Source organism: Heloderma suspectum, chromosome 7, assembly GCF_057233095.1.
Source record: "Heloderma suspectum isolate Gila_16-S chromosome 7, 16-S_ref, whole genome shotgun sequence".
Classification (NCBI taxonomy): Eukaryota; Metazoa; Chordata; class Lepidosauria; order Squamata; family Helodermatidae; genus Heloderma; species Heloderma suspectum.
In genome coordinates, this window is record NC_139464.1 from 81,667,122 (window position 1) to 81,685,524 (window position 18,403).

Below are 18,403 nucleotides of genomic sequence, written 5' to 3' on the forward strand. Positions count from 1 at the left end.
CACACCAGTCCTGATCAGCTACCCCCAGCTGCTTTTAAACACACACACACACACACACACAAATATGTGAATATGCACTTCACAGAACTTGTACTTTGGTCCTATGGTAAACCCATACTGCATGTGCAGAAGTTCCAGATATTTAAAGGAGTGCACTGTCAAGAGACCTGGAATAGAAAGCTACTCATTCCTTTGCAAAGATTCTCCTTTCCTTTCACCTTGTGTATTTAATTCAGCTAGACTGCAGCTTCCCATGTTCCGACTATAATAGAAGAACAATTAGTATTCCACAAGGAACAAGCAAACATGAATAGTCCAAAATTGTATCCATACTCTGTCATTTTCCTGAGGCGATTAACATTTTCTTCGCAGGTGACAAACCTTCCTTGCTGAACATGTCGCTAGAATAGCACCACACTGGGTAACAGTACAGAGTAATGGCAATTCCTTTAAGGAATTCCTTTAAGGAGTGTGACAGACATAGCCATGGTACTGCAATGTGTAATACAGACTTTTGCTATTGAGTGTATATAGCTTTATTTACGCTGCCAGTCCTGTGTCAGAACAGACAACCAACACGGGGAGATGTTCCACTGAAAACCTTCGGAAAGTTCCATTAAAATGAAATAGTCCTTAAGGTGTTACAACTCTGTTTGTTAGGGATCTGCTTTCTAGGTAGAAAAAGAAAGTAAAGATTGGGTCATTTATAAATGTACTTTCAGTCAATCCTATTGTGCTTTTTATATTGGATATAACTAAAAGAAAATGGTTAAAAACAATACCAAAAGAGGTGACTGAATTTAGAACTTGGCTAGAGAAATCAAAATGCAAGAAAGATCATACAAAAAAAAGAGCCACATATATTTAAATTATACCTTTATAGAACAAGTTCAATAAAAAAACCTGAATGGTAACAAGTAAATTTTTCAATAGTAGTATTATCCAATGGTGGCAATAAACCCTTTAAACACACAGGTTTAGGTCACCGTTAGTTAGTTTAGCATTTTACAACTCAAAAGAAGCACAATGCATCCAACATAAATGTTCACTTTTCAATGCTGAGAAAAGGCTTCAAGTCACCACTTAAAAAATTCGAACATGAAAGTGCAATTGTAAGAGAAAGGAGATAGCTTACCCCTTTCGCAGAGATCGCTTGTCTATCTGCTTTCCAATTAGATGCAAGCTATTTGGAGACATCAGCACTTGCACATTATAGGAAATGAGGAGTATAAAAAGGACAAATGAAACGTAAAGAGCCCAGATAACCTCTGCACAGAAACACTTCATTCTAAAACAATGTTAAAAATGAAGCATACAAGATGTTGGGTGTCAGAAAATCATTTTCAGTTTCCCCCCCACTCAGATCAGCATAAGTGTCATTATGTAGGCCCTTGAAAGTTATTAATTTGGAATCAAAGATGACATCCTGGCTGAACCTGCACCAGAATCCCAACAATATTTTCAAGTCTCCCACTTCATCAGTGCAGGACAAGAATACTCCTGTTGATCTCATTTGGGCCTAGCTACATGCCTAAGAATCATCACATGCTGGTGATAAGCCATTAAACTGTTTTTCATAATATCTTGGTTGGGCTCAAATTCTGGCATCTCAGTCAAGTGCGCGCACAACTCATTCTGGAATACGACTCCTGACTTTTGATCAGACTTCCATTTGAATTTAGTCATCATGGAGGGCCCAATTTGTGACTGTCTATGTGTTGCACAACCTGTCACTGAATTCATCTGCACCTCTGATAATCTCTGTGTGGAAATGGCTAGTTTTATGGCCATACGTTCCTGCAAAGCATTACTGCTGATAGGGATAGGCTATACAAGAGAATAAATTATTACCAATCAATGTCTGAATCTGTAAAAACATGATCTCTTGGGAGAGAACATTGCTTGTGAAGCTACCATTAATATTTTAGCTACACTATTATTGGTAAATGGGCATTTTAAACAAAAATTCTATAACCCATAGCAATTTAACTGGATATAAGAATTGCCCTTAGGGCGCAACCTTATCATTGGCTGCCTGTTAGACAGAAGCCTCTGATCTTGGAGGCTTCCGAGATTCCTATGCTCTGCAACACTGTTGCTGGCAGGGTGGGAAAAGCGACAGAAGTGATTTTTGCCTCTGTCCTCCTTTTAAAAATTTTCCCTGGGCAGGCCTCTGAGCCCATCTAATGGAGTCACACTGGCAGGGGTGGGGCTGGAGAGGCCACAGGATAGAGTGTATCCTCCCCTCCCCTCCTACCAGCATGCCCCCTTTTTTCTCTCCCTGTTCAAGGTCATGACACTGACATCAGAAAAGGAACTGCCATGGAGTTTTCCATGGCGGCTAGGACAGGGGTGAAGATCTTAGCAGGGATTTTCACCTCCAAAGTCTTACCTCCATCTATGGCTTCAGAGGTGCAAATCCCCAGTATCCTAGGTCCCTTCAGACAATGTCTAGGGACCAAAAGATTGCATTCTGAGGTAATCAGATAATGAATACTTATTTTACAATGCTTGACAGAAATGTTCAAAGCCAAAACACAGGTTGATAAGTTATAAAACAAGTTTTCATTAAAAAAAAAAGTTAATACAAGAACTTAGCTGTGTGCTGTTATGTTTATCAGCAGCCACCACCATCTTTCCCTTGGTATATATGGGTTGCATCCAGTGTTAAATTAAAGCCCCATTCATTTCAATGGGACTACTCCAAGTAGGATAACGTCAGATATAGCCCTATGTTTTCATTATGCTGTGCTTTAATACAATTTGCAAGAAAGGTGAAATAGGTAGAAACTTGCCAGTTAAACTTCCATACTAAAAGAAATTTAAGTTGGGTGGACACTAGTTTGCATAATTTTAGTTTAAGTTAGATCTGCCAGTTTGAGCAAAGTGCTAAAACTATCAGTGTATGAATATTTAGTTTCTTTTTAGGATTAGATTTAATGATTTTATTATTAGATTTGTATGGATTAGAAATGCAACAGCTGGAAAAATTCAAAAGCAGTTACAGTAATTATAAAACTTCTATTTTACATGAGCACATTTTTAAGCCCATGCTCTAGTTTAGATGTTACTCCTCCCGCCCTGCATTCCTCCAGCTTTGCAATTAAATGGATTAAGGCCAGATACTGAAGCCTAAGGAGACAAGAGCAAATCTTTACTCCCACAAACTAAACTATTCACCTTGCAATTAAGATAACTTGCTACAGTTTGGGGAAAGAACTACAATTCCACATATTGCTATCACCCAGCAACAGCAAGTGAAGACGATAACACTCATTTAATTCCAAGTCAATTAAAGCTGAATTCAAGAGCCTGCCTGTGTTTACTTGATTTTTAATTAAGGCTGCTAGATACTCTGAAACGAAAATCATGTCTTCTCTGTCATTTCCAAGGTGAAACACCTTGGGTACAACCCTAAGGATACTTGGAAATACGTAGACTGTAAGTAGGCTCTTTTCTTTTCACATATGACTGAGGTGGGAATAACTGCCATGTGGAGGGTTCAGAACGTTATAAGAATCCAACAATAAAAAGCAAGGAATGCGGGCCAATTTAGATCAGACAGCTCCAATACAAATGAGCACACAAATCTGTCTCTCAACTACATCGTCATATTTAATGGCTTTTATGAAATTCAAATCCAACTCAGGAACACATTTTAATTAACACCTATGCTGTCCTTGTTTTCTCATGGAGTTTCATACCATTTGCAAGTATTATAGTTGCTCAGGATAGTGAGCAAAGCGAATATAGCCACAAAAGTAGCAATGTGTCTTCAAACAGTAAACTGTTACAAATTTTAAAAAGTTACAAGTCAGTCATGTTTTCAAGTTCTAAGAGCTTTCACTGCTTCTCATCTTTGGTTCTTCATTAAGATCTGACGAGTTTGAAGCCTTGTCCTGTATCCAATACTGTGGGAAGAAACCAACTCATTTTTAATCTTTTCAAACATCTAAAACAAGCTTTGCAGACCCAGAAGAGATTAAGACCACAGAACCAGTTTGCCAGATGAACGAGTGGATAGGTGATGCGGGGGAAATACATCATCCAGTGTTTGGTAACATCACTTTCAGTTGGCAAATGTAAAGTATAGTCACTCCAACGTTTTGACACTCCATATGCAGCTTTCACCGTACGCCCCTTTTCAAACCAGCTAATGTCACTGTCAGGGTTACAGCTGTATTCTACCCATTCTCTAGTAAAATCACCAAGGTGGGGAGGGTCTGATTCTTCTAGGTCTACCACTTTAGCCAGTTCTGCTCCTTGAACTGCAATATACTGATCACTGACTTTTCTTACTTCTTTAACCCAAGGCAGAGAGTTCTCACAGTCCAACACTATAATAAGCCGTGAACAACAAGAGCCATTCTTTTCTCTCCACCATTCTAGAAGTGAATCAAGCCGTAACGCATCACCACCTGTGGGGAAACCAGATATATAACTGTTAAAGAAAAATAGTCATATTTTAGACCAGTCCTATCATTAGGCCAGCCAAGTAATTTTTTTTTACTAACTGGAACATTCACATGAGCTTTATACTTGTGGAACACACTTAACATCCAAAATATTCTCATGTTCAGATCAACATCCAGACAGGGATCTTCCACATGAACAGGGTGCTGCTATGCTTGCTGGATTGAAGCTGTGCATGCAGCCACTGAATGGAGGACATGAGTTATCAAATCTGACAGTAAAATCAAAATCACCCACCTGTTTAGGAGGCAGAAACTAGAAATCTCTCCACCCCTGCATTTTAAAATGTGGATCATAGCTGGAAAATTCATGTATTAAGTCACTTGCCACACATAATGTTCTTAAAACAGATTCAGGAACGATTTAAAAACAAGCTTCTTGCAAAAGTTGAAAAACATTGTTCCTTGGCCACTTAAAACGGGCAAGATGTTAGCAGCAGTTCTAGTACTGTTCCGATCCCTCCCCCCAGCCCCTCACAGCTGGTGTGAAAGCACCAGCTTTTTTCAGCGGTCGCAACAGTCATCCTGGACACCACATAGAGGTCAAAATGGGTGTTCCTATGAGTGGAGGAGAGGAGAAGCCAGGATCTGCAGAGTCATTTATTATGAGCTCAGTTCAGTGGGTTCAGTTTATTTTACAGAGGACCATCACTTTCTGCTTTTTCCATTTGATTCATCCAAGTTATATAATTCTAAGGAGGATACCTCTATGCACATTCATAGAGGTGGCAATTAAGCAGGCAGCACCAATAATACAAAGTTTATTGCCCAAACCTTGCTTCTACATTCAGTCAGTGAACTCAACTTTTCAAGCTGTTTTGCTGCTCATGATTTATATATGACTACAAAGCCTCCAACAATGAAATAACATAATTAAACAATTCAAATATAGTAAACCTCCCTTAAAGATGTTATTAGAGCCCGAAGACTATGCTGATGTGCTACACAGAATAATTCTTCAGAGGAACTATGAATACTAACTGGATATTTATATATTCATTCTTGCCTTCTCTTATTAATCTTATTCCCGTATTAATCTTATTTTGCAATCTTCCCTCTGCAAAAACCCAGAGCTAACTACTTAGCCAGCATTGGGGAGAAAAACATGAATGACAAATAAGGAGGGAAGACAGAGGACTTTGCAGGGAAGTACAGTACGGAAACAAGGAAGATGCAACACCCATGGCCTCCAATGTATGTAGCCTTCCCCAATCTGGTGCCTCCAGATGTTTTGGACTACAACTCTCAGTATCCCAAACCTGTAAGAATGATGTCACAAAGGCTAAGGCCCAGAATGAGCTGAGGTTTGTAAGGGATGCTATAAAAAAACCAAAAAGAGCTTTGTTGCTGCCTATATCTGTAGCAAGAAGAACAAAGAAAGGGTTGGCTCACTGCTAAGGAAAGATGGTGAAATGTTTAGAGGTGATAGAGATAAGTAGTTGTAATCTCTGAGAATTCTTCGAGAATGGAGATGATGCTGGAAGACTAGGGATGGGCAAATGTTGTCCCTGTCCTTAAAAAAAGGGGGAAAGTGGATCCAGAAAAGTGCAGACAACTGTGGGCATCTAGAGAACAATGCTTTGATTACTAGAAGCCACCATGGGTTTATCAAGAATAAGTTATGCCAGACCAACCTTATCTCTGTTTTTATAGATACTAGACTGGTAGATCATGGGAACAGTGGACATAGTATATCTTGATTTCAGCAAAGCATTTGACAAGGTTCCCAATAATGTCTTTGTTTACAATATGGTAAAATGTGGGCTGGATGCTAGTATTGTTGAGTGAATCCACAGTGGACCACAGTGTCCAAAAACTGCTCATTAAAGACAGAATCAAGATGCAAAGGGATCTTGACAGGCTGAAATACTGCCCCCAAACTAACAAGAGAAAAATGAAAAGTCTTGCATTAAGGTATGAAAAAAATTGAAAGGCATGAGAGTATAAGAGGGGGGAGGCTTGGCAGCTGTACATGTGAAAAGGATTTAGGTGTCTTAGTGGGTCACAAGCTGAATATGAGCCAACAGTGCAATGCACTTGGTATAAAAAGAAGCTAATGCAGATCTAGGCTGCCTTAACAGAAGCATAGTGTTCAGATCATGGGAAGTAGTCAGCCTGCTGTATTCTATGCCTATCAGGCCACATTTGGAGAACTGTATCCAGTTCTGGCACATTTTTAAAAGGATATTGACAAGCTGGAGTGCATCCAGAGAAAGGCAGACAGGGTGGTGAGGGGTTTGGAAACCTATTCCTATGAGAAACAGTTGGAAAAGCTGGATATTTCTAGCCAGAAGACTAAGAAGAAACATGACAGCAGTCCTCAAATATCTAAAAGGTTCTCATGCAGAATGGATGGAAACTGCAGGGAAGTGAATTTCAGCTAAATATTAGAACTATTCCACAATGGAAAGGACTTCCTTGGGAAGTGGTGGATTCTTCTTCACTGGTGGCATTTAAGCAGAGGCTGAACACCTATTTGTTAGGAATGCTGTAGCTACATCCTGCATTGAGCAGGGGGTTGGTCTAGATGACCTCTAAGACACCTTCCAACGCTATGATTCTATGGAGGCTGGACTGGCTTGACCCTAAATAACTGTATGCACACTGGAAGTCTCTCACCCTTTCCCTCATGCAGCCCTTTGTATACCCTTTCCCACCAAGGATTGGGGGAAGCCCTCCAGAATGGTGTGCGATGTAGTGTAGAGTCTGTAGTGGAAGGGTCAGAGGAAACTGACAACCATTCACATGCAGTGCACTTTAAATCCATACCATTAATGATTGTGTGTTGCATCTACTACAGGATGGATGGATATATACCTATGTTTATCAGATGCTCTTCAGTTCTGTATTCTGGTTGCATTCAAAAAGCAGGGACAAACTACATACTATAGTTTCCATCATGAAAGCTAAGCACACTGATCCGGAATCAGTGTGTCACTAGTGATCTTTCTTCTGGCTGTGCTGTACTTTCTTTAATGAAAATGTTGTTCTAGTGCCTAAATGCAGGCTTCACATATGACTTTCTTAAGGAATCTCCTCCTGTGCCTTTGTCATCACTTTCAGTTTGACATTTCGAATACAGTCACTTTGAATTTTGTATTAAGTCTGTTCAGACAGCAACAGCAGCAGCCTGCAGTGCTTTTAGTCAGCTATGACTAACTGAAATTGTGATAATAATCTTGCACTCTTTGCATTTTACCATCTTTGACTCTTGTATAATAGATACCAGCTTAGATTCTTCAATTATACCAACACAGTTCTATTTGCTTAATGCACTTGTGAAGATGAAATGGCCTGAAATTGGGAAACACAAATGATGCAGCATGAAAGCACAGCAAAGAACATATCTCACTGTGAGTTGTGTATGCTGGTTTGGCAGGCAGGAAAGTCCTTCTAAACCACTAATAAGGGGAATTTTCAAAGGATTCTTTATATATTTCAAATGACTAAGTAGCCTGAACAATGATTTTTCAAAAGGAAAATAAACTTACCAGCTTAACATATTGTATGAAAAGTTGCAACAGTTTAGATACCACATGTGTGAAAGCAGCTAATAAAGGTTTTCAACTCCCTCCCCTTCCGTGCACTAAGTGGCCGATGCAGTCCTTGTTTATGTAACAAGGATTCAAATATGTGCACCGATGAATTCATAAATACGAAGTATTTCATTTTTAATACTAAAAACTATTATTGAGGATAAAGAAATAAGCTGTATACATAAATGCAAGAAAAGATTGTTAACCACTTCAAATGCTGATTACCTGCAAGTGCCCATTCCCCAGAACTGTGAGAATGGCCACTGTAATATAACACATAGGTATCATGCCTGGGTCCATCAGGTGTCCGAAGTTCGAGAAAAGATTTCAGCTTAGAATGGAGTGTGTCAAAAGAAAGTCCACTTGTGGAATAGTCACAGCCATAAGTCTCAATCATATGATATGCAAAGAACCTTTGGATAGCATTAAGCATGCCTGTTGATCTCAAATTTAGTTCTTGTACATGTTCAGGTGGAAGCAACGTTGGTTGGCCGTCAGGACTGGGGGGAAAAAACAAAAGAAGACATTACCATCCGTGAGCTTCTACCATTAATGGAACTTGCTAATTTATAATAGTTTATTACTCAGAGTTGAATCTTGAGCTACTTCACCACTGTGATGACTTATGTTTTAAAATTACAATGTTGAGTTGCAAATACCTTAAAACAGGACTCTATACCACTGAACAGACAGCATGCGCAATGGATATCAGTTTAAGATAGGCCTGGTTCTCATCAAGATGGTAAACATTCATCCCTCTGCAACCCTCTCCCTGAAATATAGTCTTTTAAATGGGGAAATATTTTTTATAGGGAGCATTCAACCATATGAATTGGTACAGCCTAGACAACAATTTACCACTTCAATAAGGACTAGGCGTAGTCAGCAGGAGTATAGAAGCACTCAATGTCCTATAGACTAGAACAAAATCATCCTCATTTTCTATCAATTAGCTATCTGGCACAGCCTTTTAAACAGAGTTGAGGAGGTGATCATCCATCCCCTATTCCACACCTTGAGCTCCTTGTTGCCATGCTCATTCAATGCCCCCACACACTCCAGCCCACCATTCAAAAATATGAGTTTGTATGGCACAGTACTGATGGCTACTGCTGTCTCTCTTCCAAATGCAGAAATACCACCTCTAAGTCTGGAGGAAGTTGCTGAGCACTGGTTCCATAACACAGACAGTCCTGGACACTGGTAGTTTTAAGTGAGCAGAAGCATATAAAGCCCCTTTCACTTCAACACAAAAGTAGCAGTACACAGAGCTGTGGGGATGGCAGGAAATTTGACAGGAACCAAGTAGACTGATTTTGGTATATATTTTTTGACTTCTACTGCTTTTTGCCTTTTACTGCTTTTGCAATTTTACCACCTGACCTTGAGTTTTGTAAGTGATTAGAAAATCAGTTGCAAATAGACATATCTATTAGATTGACAGGAGAATGCAATTTTACAAAACCTTAATTCAATTATTCAGTGGATAGAAAAAAAATTGAAGAACTGAGTAATTAAGAACAACATATGAACTAAGAAATTAAAGCACACACAGAAGGACTACCAACATTGTTTATTGTGTAACTGCAATTTGGCAGAACTTGATAAACGCTAGCGCATATTGCCTATTGGGATGCTGTGCTGCTATAGTTTGAACTGTACATTAGAAATACTGATGACAATGTTATTTCATTGTAGTTAGTACTAAAATCTGCTGTACTGAAATGGATAGGACATTATAGTATGCATAAAATTCTTTTAAAATAGATTCATTTGCTATAAATGAATGGAACACCACCCCTTTTAACTCAGAGGACATGCTCATGTCTCAGATCATTTATCCTGGGATATTACACCACCTGTTAAGTATCTCTGTCCTCATAATGTTGAATGTACTAATACATTAACAACTTGCAGAGAAAAGGGGAGGTAGATAAGTTACCATGAATAGAAATAAATTTCCCAAGGAAAATGAGTAGCATTAATAGCGGGAAAATACCCATTCTGAGTGTCTTGATATCAATTTTTCCAGAAGAGACCAAAAACAGTTTCTATTAGCCTATTTTATTGATTGGGTTTGCATGATCACTGCAGCCCACCATGGCTTACTTAAACCATGGTGAGTTGCAGCATGTGCCAGCTGCCATTTCGAACATTCAGCCCCCAGTGGGAGGTTGGCATGATTTCTCATGTCATCCAAACCTGGCACAAGTTGTGTGAGAATTAAATAACCTTCATATAACCTATGGTCTATTGCAGAGTTATTTGAGGGTTGTTTAACCCTCGAACAAACTCTGCCGCCTGGGTTCAGATGACATGACAAACCATGGCAAACCTCAGCCAAGGGTTGAATATTCAAAATGGCCACTGGGTCATGCCGTTACCGAGCGTGGCTTAAGTAAGCCATGGTGGACTGCGATGATCATGCAAACTGGTCCATTCTCTCCAAAATCAAAACCATGTGTCATTGTATCTTTTTCCAAGTTACCATCCCACTGCTACTAGTTCTGAAGTAAAATCCCATCACTGAACAAGAACTTTGCAATGAACAAAATTGCAAAATGCTCCCTTCAAGCCTACTATTTTTATTTTTCAAATAATTTTTATTTTAAAAAATTGTAAATTTTTAATACAATTTTAATATTATTGATGATTTAATTGTATTTTTAAGTTTTGTATACTTCTGTTTATAGGTTTTTACTGTACAGGTTTTAATGTTGTAAAGCCTCCTTGAGTCCTAGTATTGGGAAAAAGGCGGGATATAAATATAAATATAAAATAATAATAATAATAATAATAATAATACATACTAGGCGGTTTTAGTCCTTAAAGAGAGGTTTCAGCTATGTCAGAATAGGGCAAATGTGGCATTGACAGATGTGCTTGCTATCAAGGTAATTAAATGACAAACGGTTATATCCCCATGCATGCTATACAAGTATGTTATGTTTAGCTTTTCAGAGTACCATTTGGAAAAAGAAAAAGTTCAGGCAATTCTAGTCAACAAATTAGTACTTAGCTTGTGAGACATAGGCTGAGGCTGATACACCAAATAACTTGTAACATCTGCATTAACTGTTAACTTGTAAGGCACATATCAGGATACCTGCAGAAATTGGTAGGAATCACAACCGCATAGCCAACACATGTTCCTCCCAAACAGTTTCCCAGTTCATGAAATAACCCATGAGCCATGGATTCAAGAGGCAAGACAATCAGAAACACACTCATGAAGATTCCATTGGATTTCTACAACAAAAAGGATGCATTTATATGGTTACGTTATAGCAATTTGTAAATATAAATGGAAATAACTTAATTCAGATGATTCCTCAGCCATTCTAAACAGATATAGAATCATAGAATAGTAGGGTTGGAAGGGGCCTATAAGACCATCGAGTCCAACCCCCTACTCAATGCAGGAATCTAAGTCAAAGCATCCCTGACAGATGGCTGTCCAGCTTCATCTTGAATGCCTCCAGTCTGGGATTGCCCACCACCTCCCTAGGTAATTGGTTCCATTGTCATGTTGTTCTGACAGTCAGGAAGTTTTTCCTGATGTTCAGCTGGAATCTGGCTTCCTGTAACTTGAGCCCATGATTCCGTGTCCTGCACTCTGGGATAATGGAGAAGAGATCCTAGCCTTCCTCTCTGTGACAACCTTTCAAGTACTTGAAGAGCGCTATCATATCTCCTCTCAGTCTTCTCTTCTCAAGGCTAAACATGCCCATATGATCTAAACATATGATCAAATCTAATTTTGTACAGAAAATCAAGATACAACGTTCAATATAAAAAACCTGATTACAATCCACAACTTTGTGAATATGGCAACAACTAAACTCATGGTTCCTTTAAGCATAATTTGAAATGCAATGGTCTCCACTGATACCCTTCACTCCTAGAGGGGAAAATAAAGGGCTGCACTTGAAAACAATGCTGTACACCTGGGATAGGCAACCCTTTGGGCCCATGGGCATGTTTGAGAAACTGCCCTGAGTACAACCATGAAAGAGCTGCCATAGATAGGCATGGCTAGTCACAAAGGACAAGTAACCTGCCTAGAAGCATTACTGGGAAATTAAGATGGCAGCAGCTAAACTCCGATCTGAAGCAATTCCAGCTGCCAGTAAGAAAATATAAAAATATTTAAAAATATTTTAAAAATTTGGAAGAGTGGGATGTCTTGGTGGTCAACAAGGAAGGTGTCTGGATGGACACTGGTGCCTGTGGGCACCACACTGCCTACCCCTGCTGTAGACAGTATAAATTTCACTCACCAGACTCAACAGTAAGCCATCCAGTAGTAGAGACTGGATGGTCTACTGTTGATGCTGGTGAGAGAGATTTTTATTGTCTATGCATTGTACACATATATAGATAATATACCTGCCCTCTAGAGTCCATAGGCTTCCTGCCAGGGGTGGGTGGGGTTTACGCATAGTTTCCAACTGATGGAGCTCTGCAATGTAAGTCTGTCTCTCTCCCCCCCACACACACATACACACACACGTCTCATGACAGCAGGCATTTTTAAATGTGTTCCTGTATTTTATTTATTTACAATATTTATATACTGCTCCACATCAAAGATTTTGGAGAGGTGAACAACAAGATAAAAGAATAAAACTCCATAATTAAAACTAGTAAAACATTTTAAAAGAACAGATTCTGAACTTAATAAACCACAGCTAGTCACTGGTGGTACTAGCTAGTATTTTACAGCTGGTGCTATAGCACACTACAGTATGTGTACACATTCTAGCAATGTAGCTAGCTTCCAAACTATCATACACATTGCAATTTCTGTTAATGTTGCTTCCAGCCTGAAGTAGTATCACCTGATGTCTTCATTGAACTACAGTAAACTGGGAACAGTTTGTAGTTTATGTAAGCCACTATGGAACAGAAAAAAAAACTTCTCCAAGGGGAACAATTTCTATTTTATATGTTCAGTGATAGCTGTACATCTCTGGTATAGTAATTACATGACAAAAACTTTGTTAGATAATCCCCACCCCCCACCCCAAAAAGGGCAACAGAGGGATATGTAAAAGCATTATAACATACCTGCCAACATACAGCACCCAAAACTGCTGTTGCAAGAAGGCTGAAAAACACAAGTTGTTCTGAAATTAAACAAAAATGACGCATTCCTTTAGATGCCATAACTCTATCAAGGCTGTTGTTCTCTGCCCTGTGCGTATAATAGATTTTGTGACAGTCATTTAATTTTGTATGAAATCCCCAGAGAGTTATGAGAAAAATTACATGGCAGACCATCCAGAAAATGCCAAAAATGGAAAAACCTGGTATCACAAAATACCAGAGATCCAAATCACCTAGTTTAAAGGCTGATAAAATGAAAGAAATAAGTTCAATAAGCCCAACAAAGATGACTGAAAATCTTCGGCAGACTCTACCACGATAGAGATAGGGTTTCCAACGTTCTGTAACTGAAAGTCCACTGAAGTAAACGTCAAGAAGAGGGTCCGTTATTAGACAGCTAAAAAAACATCCCAAGGCAAATGGATTTGCTGATATATGTAAGGATGGAAAAAATAATGAAGAGGCAAGGACTCCAAAGATCACCAAATTTGGAATTGCCAGGAAAGACTTCATCCGCAAGTCAATAATCAGCATGGCCAAAGCCACAACCAACAAAATAATACTCATGGACTTTTCTACCAGCATAGTTGTGCTAGCGATTGCAAATCCAACCAGCTCAAGAAATTCGACCGATGTTAGCAAAGTGGGTCGATGGTGAACACAGCCACATATCCTTTGCACCAGAGCATACAATATTCTTATAATTATCGAGGAAAGCAGCAAATATTTGGTTGCTTCTTCCTTCACATCATTTTTAAAAGAATCATTGTCCAGGAAACAGAGAAGGCCAAGTAAAAATCCAAACCAAAGATTAGAGAGACTTAAACTTGCGGCTTCCATTGAAAAATAATAATAAAGTATACTAGCAATTCCAAGAACAAAAAGTCCCAGAATAAAGATTACAAGTATTAGTGCATCTGCAGTCTTCTCCCATCTGACATAAAGGCCCATACATATTGCAACCAATAAATTCATTCTGGCTAAATAGCCCAGGTACCGGACAGATGAGTGCATGTTTACTTCTCGGTTTGCTTCTTCCAATCTTGTCATTGCTGCATAGAGACAGTGGCTAACACAGTAACGCAATGATCTACACATGTAAGCTGACTAGTAGGGATCGTATCCACAGAAAATAATTGTCTGAATTTCCTCCAAGAAATGTGATGCAAAATCAGACTTCTAAAGTATTGCTTCATCAGCAAATGCTAGGGATTACTGAAGTCCTGAAAGAACAAACACAATAATTTCAAGTAACATGTTTGAAATCAAATGTACATATGCAATAAACCTGCATACTTATATATATACACAGATGCTTATACATGCTTATATACAGATTTTATATTCTAATTTTTGGTACAATATAATACCGGCAGTAATGTACAGAATATACAAATCTTGTTTAAAGAGATCAAATGAATTCACAGGAAGCATTTACTTTAGAGCTTGAATCTGCAAAAATAGTATTTTAAACTTTACAGGAAGGTGAAGTTGAACAGCCAAATTGGTTTGAATGAAATTAGCCCTATTAGTAGTAGCAGTAGCAATACACAACTGCTGCATACAAAGCTGACTTGCAGACTTCAAAACAAAGAATTTCCCAGTTTTAAAACTGCTATCCACTTCATTACATTATATTAATGTTCATTTCAGTCACTTCAATTCATATTGAACAGTTGAACTAACTAAACAGTAGTGCTAAGTTACTTGGGAATAATGCAGACCTCCATTTATTTGGGGATAAGATGACACTCATCTCTAGTTCACCTTCATACTATTGCTTCCATTTTTTCAGCCTTAAAAAAAAAGGCATTGCAGCTCCAGAGCTTTCTAAGTGAAATTGATTATTTGTATTCATTCTGGTCTGGTTTTAAGACTGGCTTTGGAATGGAAACTACCTTGGTCACCCTGGTGAATAACCTGCACAATGTGATGGATGGGGGAATACTATCCTGATGATTCTCCTGGATCTCTCAGCGGCTTTTGACATCAGCCATAATAACCTTCTGGGCTGACTTGACCAGGATGGATATATACGATACCGCTCCTCAGTGGTTTTCTTCCTAACTGGAAGGGCTAACCGAGAAGGTGATACTTGGGAGACTACTGTTCTACCCCATCGCATTTGACCAATACACCAGCCGCAACCTTAGCTGGAGAAGTTGCCTTTAACTTCAGTCATCCATACCTCAGTAACCTCTACATGGGGCTGCCTTTGAAAACAATCTGGACGTTTCAGTTAGTCCCAAATGTGGCAGCCAGACTTTTGTCTGGCTCTCACAGCTCAGAGCTTATAATTCCAGTCTCATGTCAACTCCACTGGCTTCTTATTTGCATCTGAGCTCAATTCAAAGTGCTAGATCTAGCCTTTAAAGCCCTAACCAACTTAGGACTTGGCTACCTAGGCACTGCTTGCACCCATATAGGCCTGCCCAAGAATTAAGATCAGTGTCAGAGGTCTCGCTCTCGATGCCATGTCAGGAGAATCAGTGGGTGAGCACAAGATAGGGCCCTTTCTGGCTTCCTGTCTTGCTGTGACTCTGAAATGCTCTCCCAACTGAAATAGATCAGGCTCCATCTTTGCGTGCCTTTTGCAAGAATCTTAAGATATTTTTATTTTGACAGGCTTTTTATTTATGTGTAACATCTAGTTTTATGCTGCCTGTATTAATGTGTAACATCTTTGACTCTTGTTGCTATGTTTAATTTAATGTGTTGTTTATAGCTGAACAAGATGAATTATTATATTTTTTATTATTTTTATATTATTAGCTCTCACCTAATTACTTCTAAGGATATATCCTAGCTTTGTTTCCTTATCTCTGAACTCCAGCAAAAAGAAGAACTCTGTAAAGCTAAGTGTTTATGGAGAAAATGCCAGGTAACATTCCCTAAAAAACTAATAGGAAGTTACTTCTTCACCTAATACTAGGCAGGACTATATAATGCCAATGTTCAATAGTACTTCCTAGAATGTATGACTAGAATTGCAGCTTTCATTACATTATTTTCATACATTTATCATCAAATTTCAAGTCAAGGTTCCTATCTTTCCACAGCTGAATGTACCAGTATACCAATCCAGTCACTTTCTTTATATGTAAATATTTTGAACTCCCTTAAAAGACTTCTAGTCCGTTTTTCTGGTGGCATTGCCCTCACGAGGCAGTTTATAATGATTTTAAAACACACATAACAACTTGGTAATATTCACCAATGATACTGCATTTGTTTCAATAAAGTGAACTATCACATTTTTTGGGAACGTATAAACAAAGGCAGTTTGAGAATCTGAATATACTTTACTGACACAATGCACAGGGCATAGAATACATTTTTGTTTATTACACCTTGTATGTCTTTCTGTTGTTTACATCTCTTCATTTTTTCTTCTTTTATTACTCCTTATCAGCTGCTAAAGACCTCTATAGACACTTGTTTAATTTATTCAGTTTAGCTTGGGGGGGGTTGGTTGGTGGATTTTGCATTTTAAAGTGTTACAAGAGGCTTTGGGGGGATACTTCACAATTAATAAGTACTACAAAATAATGCATATTAAATATTATACCTTATTACCTTTTCTAGTGCTACAACCAAAACTGATCCCATAATGCATTCATTGGTTTCTGTGTCATCACTAAGAAACAACCTATAAAGTTTAATCTGTCAACTGCCAAGAAGTTTAGCTCATGCAAACCTACTCACAAGTGGTGTTTTGTAGAGCATAATAAATTTATTAACTCTGTCTCAAGTTATGTCCAGTTTATTACAGTTAAAGATAATCAGGAGCAAGTTTAATCGATGCCACCTTTATCTGTTTTTAAACTTCAAAGAGTATGCTTATCTCTCAAGGAGTCATTTGAAACAGTTGGTGAGGCCTGAAACCAGCAGACAGTGAACTATTTAATTAAGTCAACTCCTGCCTTAAGGCTGTTGCAAACAAAGTCTTTGGGCTGTTAACATCATGTCCAACTCTCTTTTCCCCTGGCCCTCCTCCCTGTCCGTTCTGTTTAACACACAGCTTGATGAAGAGCTCTAGAGAACTGGAAAACTCGCTTACTATACTGTTGTGATATTTTGGAGGGTCCAATATATCGATGGTTGATTTTGGAACATTACTGGGGAGGCTTTTTATCGTCATCTCTCACTTTCCAAAGATACACCGAAGATCCTGAAGCTACTGACTCGGCTTGCGAAAAGTATCGCCTTACGAAATTAGAGGCGTTGTGTAAAGGGGGGTGGGGGGAAGGTCCGGATACGAACATGGGGGGAAGACACGCGTGTCTGATTGGCTGACTAACTGCCCCAAAGAGGCAACTCGAGCTCCCCCCCCCTTATTCTGCGTTTTCTCCTTAACAGCAGTACTATTTCCTACCTGCGCTAGCTTATGAAGAGTCCCTCGGGGAAGGGTCGGGCAGGCGAACACCAGCTGAGAAGGGAAAGGCCCAGGCTGGGGCGCGCGGGCGGAAAGCACCTGCCACTTGTAGCCTAGGCTGGGCAAATACCGCACTTCTGAGAGAAACCCGCGGCGTGGGAGGCCGACGTCTCTCGGCTGGCTAAAGGGCCGCTCCCCTCAGCTCCCTTTTGCAACGGAGGGCCACGCCCTTGCGGTTACCACGATCGGTATCCCCTCCCCATCGTTTCGCTCCACTCTCCTCGCAACTCACCGCGCGCCGCTTCCTCCGAAAACTTCCCCTCCCGCCGCCATTTTGGCACTTCCTGCCCAATGTTCCGGCGGGGTACGGGGAGCGCGCGGGCTCAAACAGCGCAAGGCGCGGCGCCTTGAGAGGAGGAGGAGGAGGAGGAGCCCCGCCGCCCCAGGCGAAGGGTCTTGGGCGCGAGAGCCGCCGCAGCCGCTAACGGCCGAGCCGCGCGGCGCCTTCGCTCGCCCTCCCGGGGCGGCTGGAGCCGCTCTTCGGCGGGGCACCCCAGCACGCAAAGCTCGCGTTAATCCCGCGGAAGGGGATGCTTTTAAACCCCCCGTCGCGTCGTCGCTCGCCGCCGCGATGACACCGGCTCAGCGAGCGGGCTGGGGCGCCGTGGCAAGGCGCTAAGGCAGAGCCGGTGGAGAAGTTCGCGTCGGTTTGTTTTTAAATCCTCTCTGTCCCCAGAAGGCATGCGAAGGGGCCCGGGTGCGCTGCGTTTGGAACACGGAGTCGAAGTGGAGGTGTTGCTCCAGAGCCGGGTGTAGTGCAGACTTCCTCAGGTGCAGGGACTCTGCACATGAGCAGGTTTCCTTTCTCCCCGAGAGCGGGGTGTGGCTGCAAAATAAAGCGGCTCCCGCCG

General features: G+C 40.2%; 1 protein-coding gene across 2 annotated transcripts; it reads right to left on the reverse strand.

Moving 5' to 3' along the window:
- Positions 1-863: 863 nt before the first annotated feature.
- Positions 864-17,850, reverse strand: TMEM168 (transmembrane protein 168). Of its 2 annotated transcripts, none has more exons than XM_084810781.1 (5): positions 17,785-17,850; positions 13,079-14,340; positions 11,115-11,257; positions 8,234-8,508; positions 864-4,418 (listed from the first exon to the last, which is right to left on the reverse strand). In XM_084810781.1, exons 2-5 carry the CDS (start codon positions 14,213-14,215, stop codon positions 3,871-3,873), a joined length of 2,103 nt encoding a protein of 700 aa, XP_084666907.1. In that variant the 5' UTR covers positions 14,216-14,340; positions 17,785-17,850; the 3' UTR covers positions 864-3,870. The 2 variants fall into 2 exon arrangements, with proteins under 2 accessions (XP_084666907.1, XP_084666906.1); XM_084810780.1 differs by having other exon boundaries at positions 17,493-17,850.
- Between the last annotated feature and the right edge of the window lie 553 nt (positions 17,851-18,403).

What these genes read in the sequence shown, in the direction of transcription:
- TMEM168 (XM_084810781.1), bottom strand. Translation starts at nt 14,215, where the DNA reads ATGTGTAGATCATTGCGTTACTGTGTTAGCCACTGTCTCTATGCAGCA. An exon ending in TGGGTGCTGTATGTTGGCAG is followed by an intron (nt 11,258 to 13,078) that starts GTATGTTATAAT and finishes TTTTTGTTGTAG; the next exon opens with AAATCCAATGGAATCTTCAT. An exon ending in ATTCCTACCAATTTCTGCAG is followed by an intron (nt 8,509 to 11,114) that starts GTATCCTGATAT and finishes TTTTCCCCCCAG; the next exon opens with TCCTGACGGCCAACCAACGT.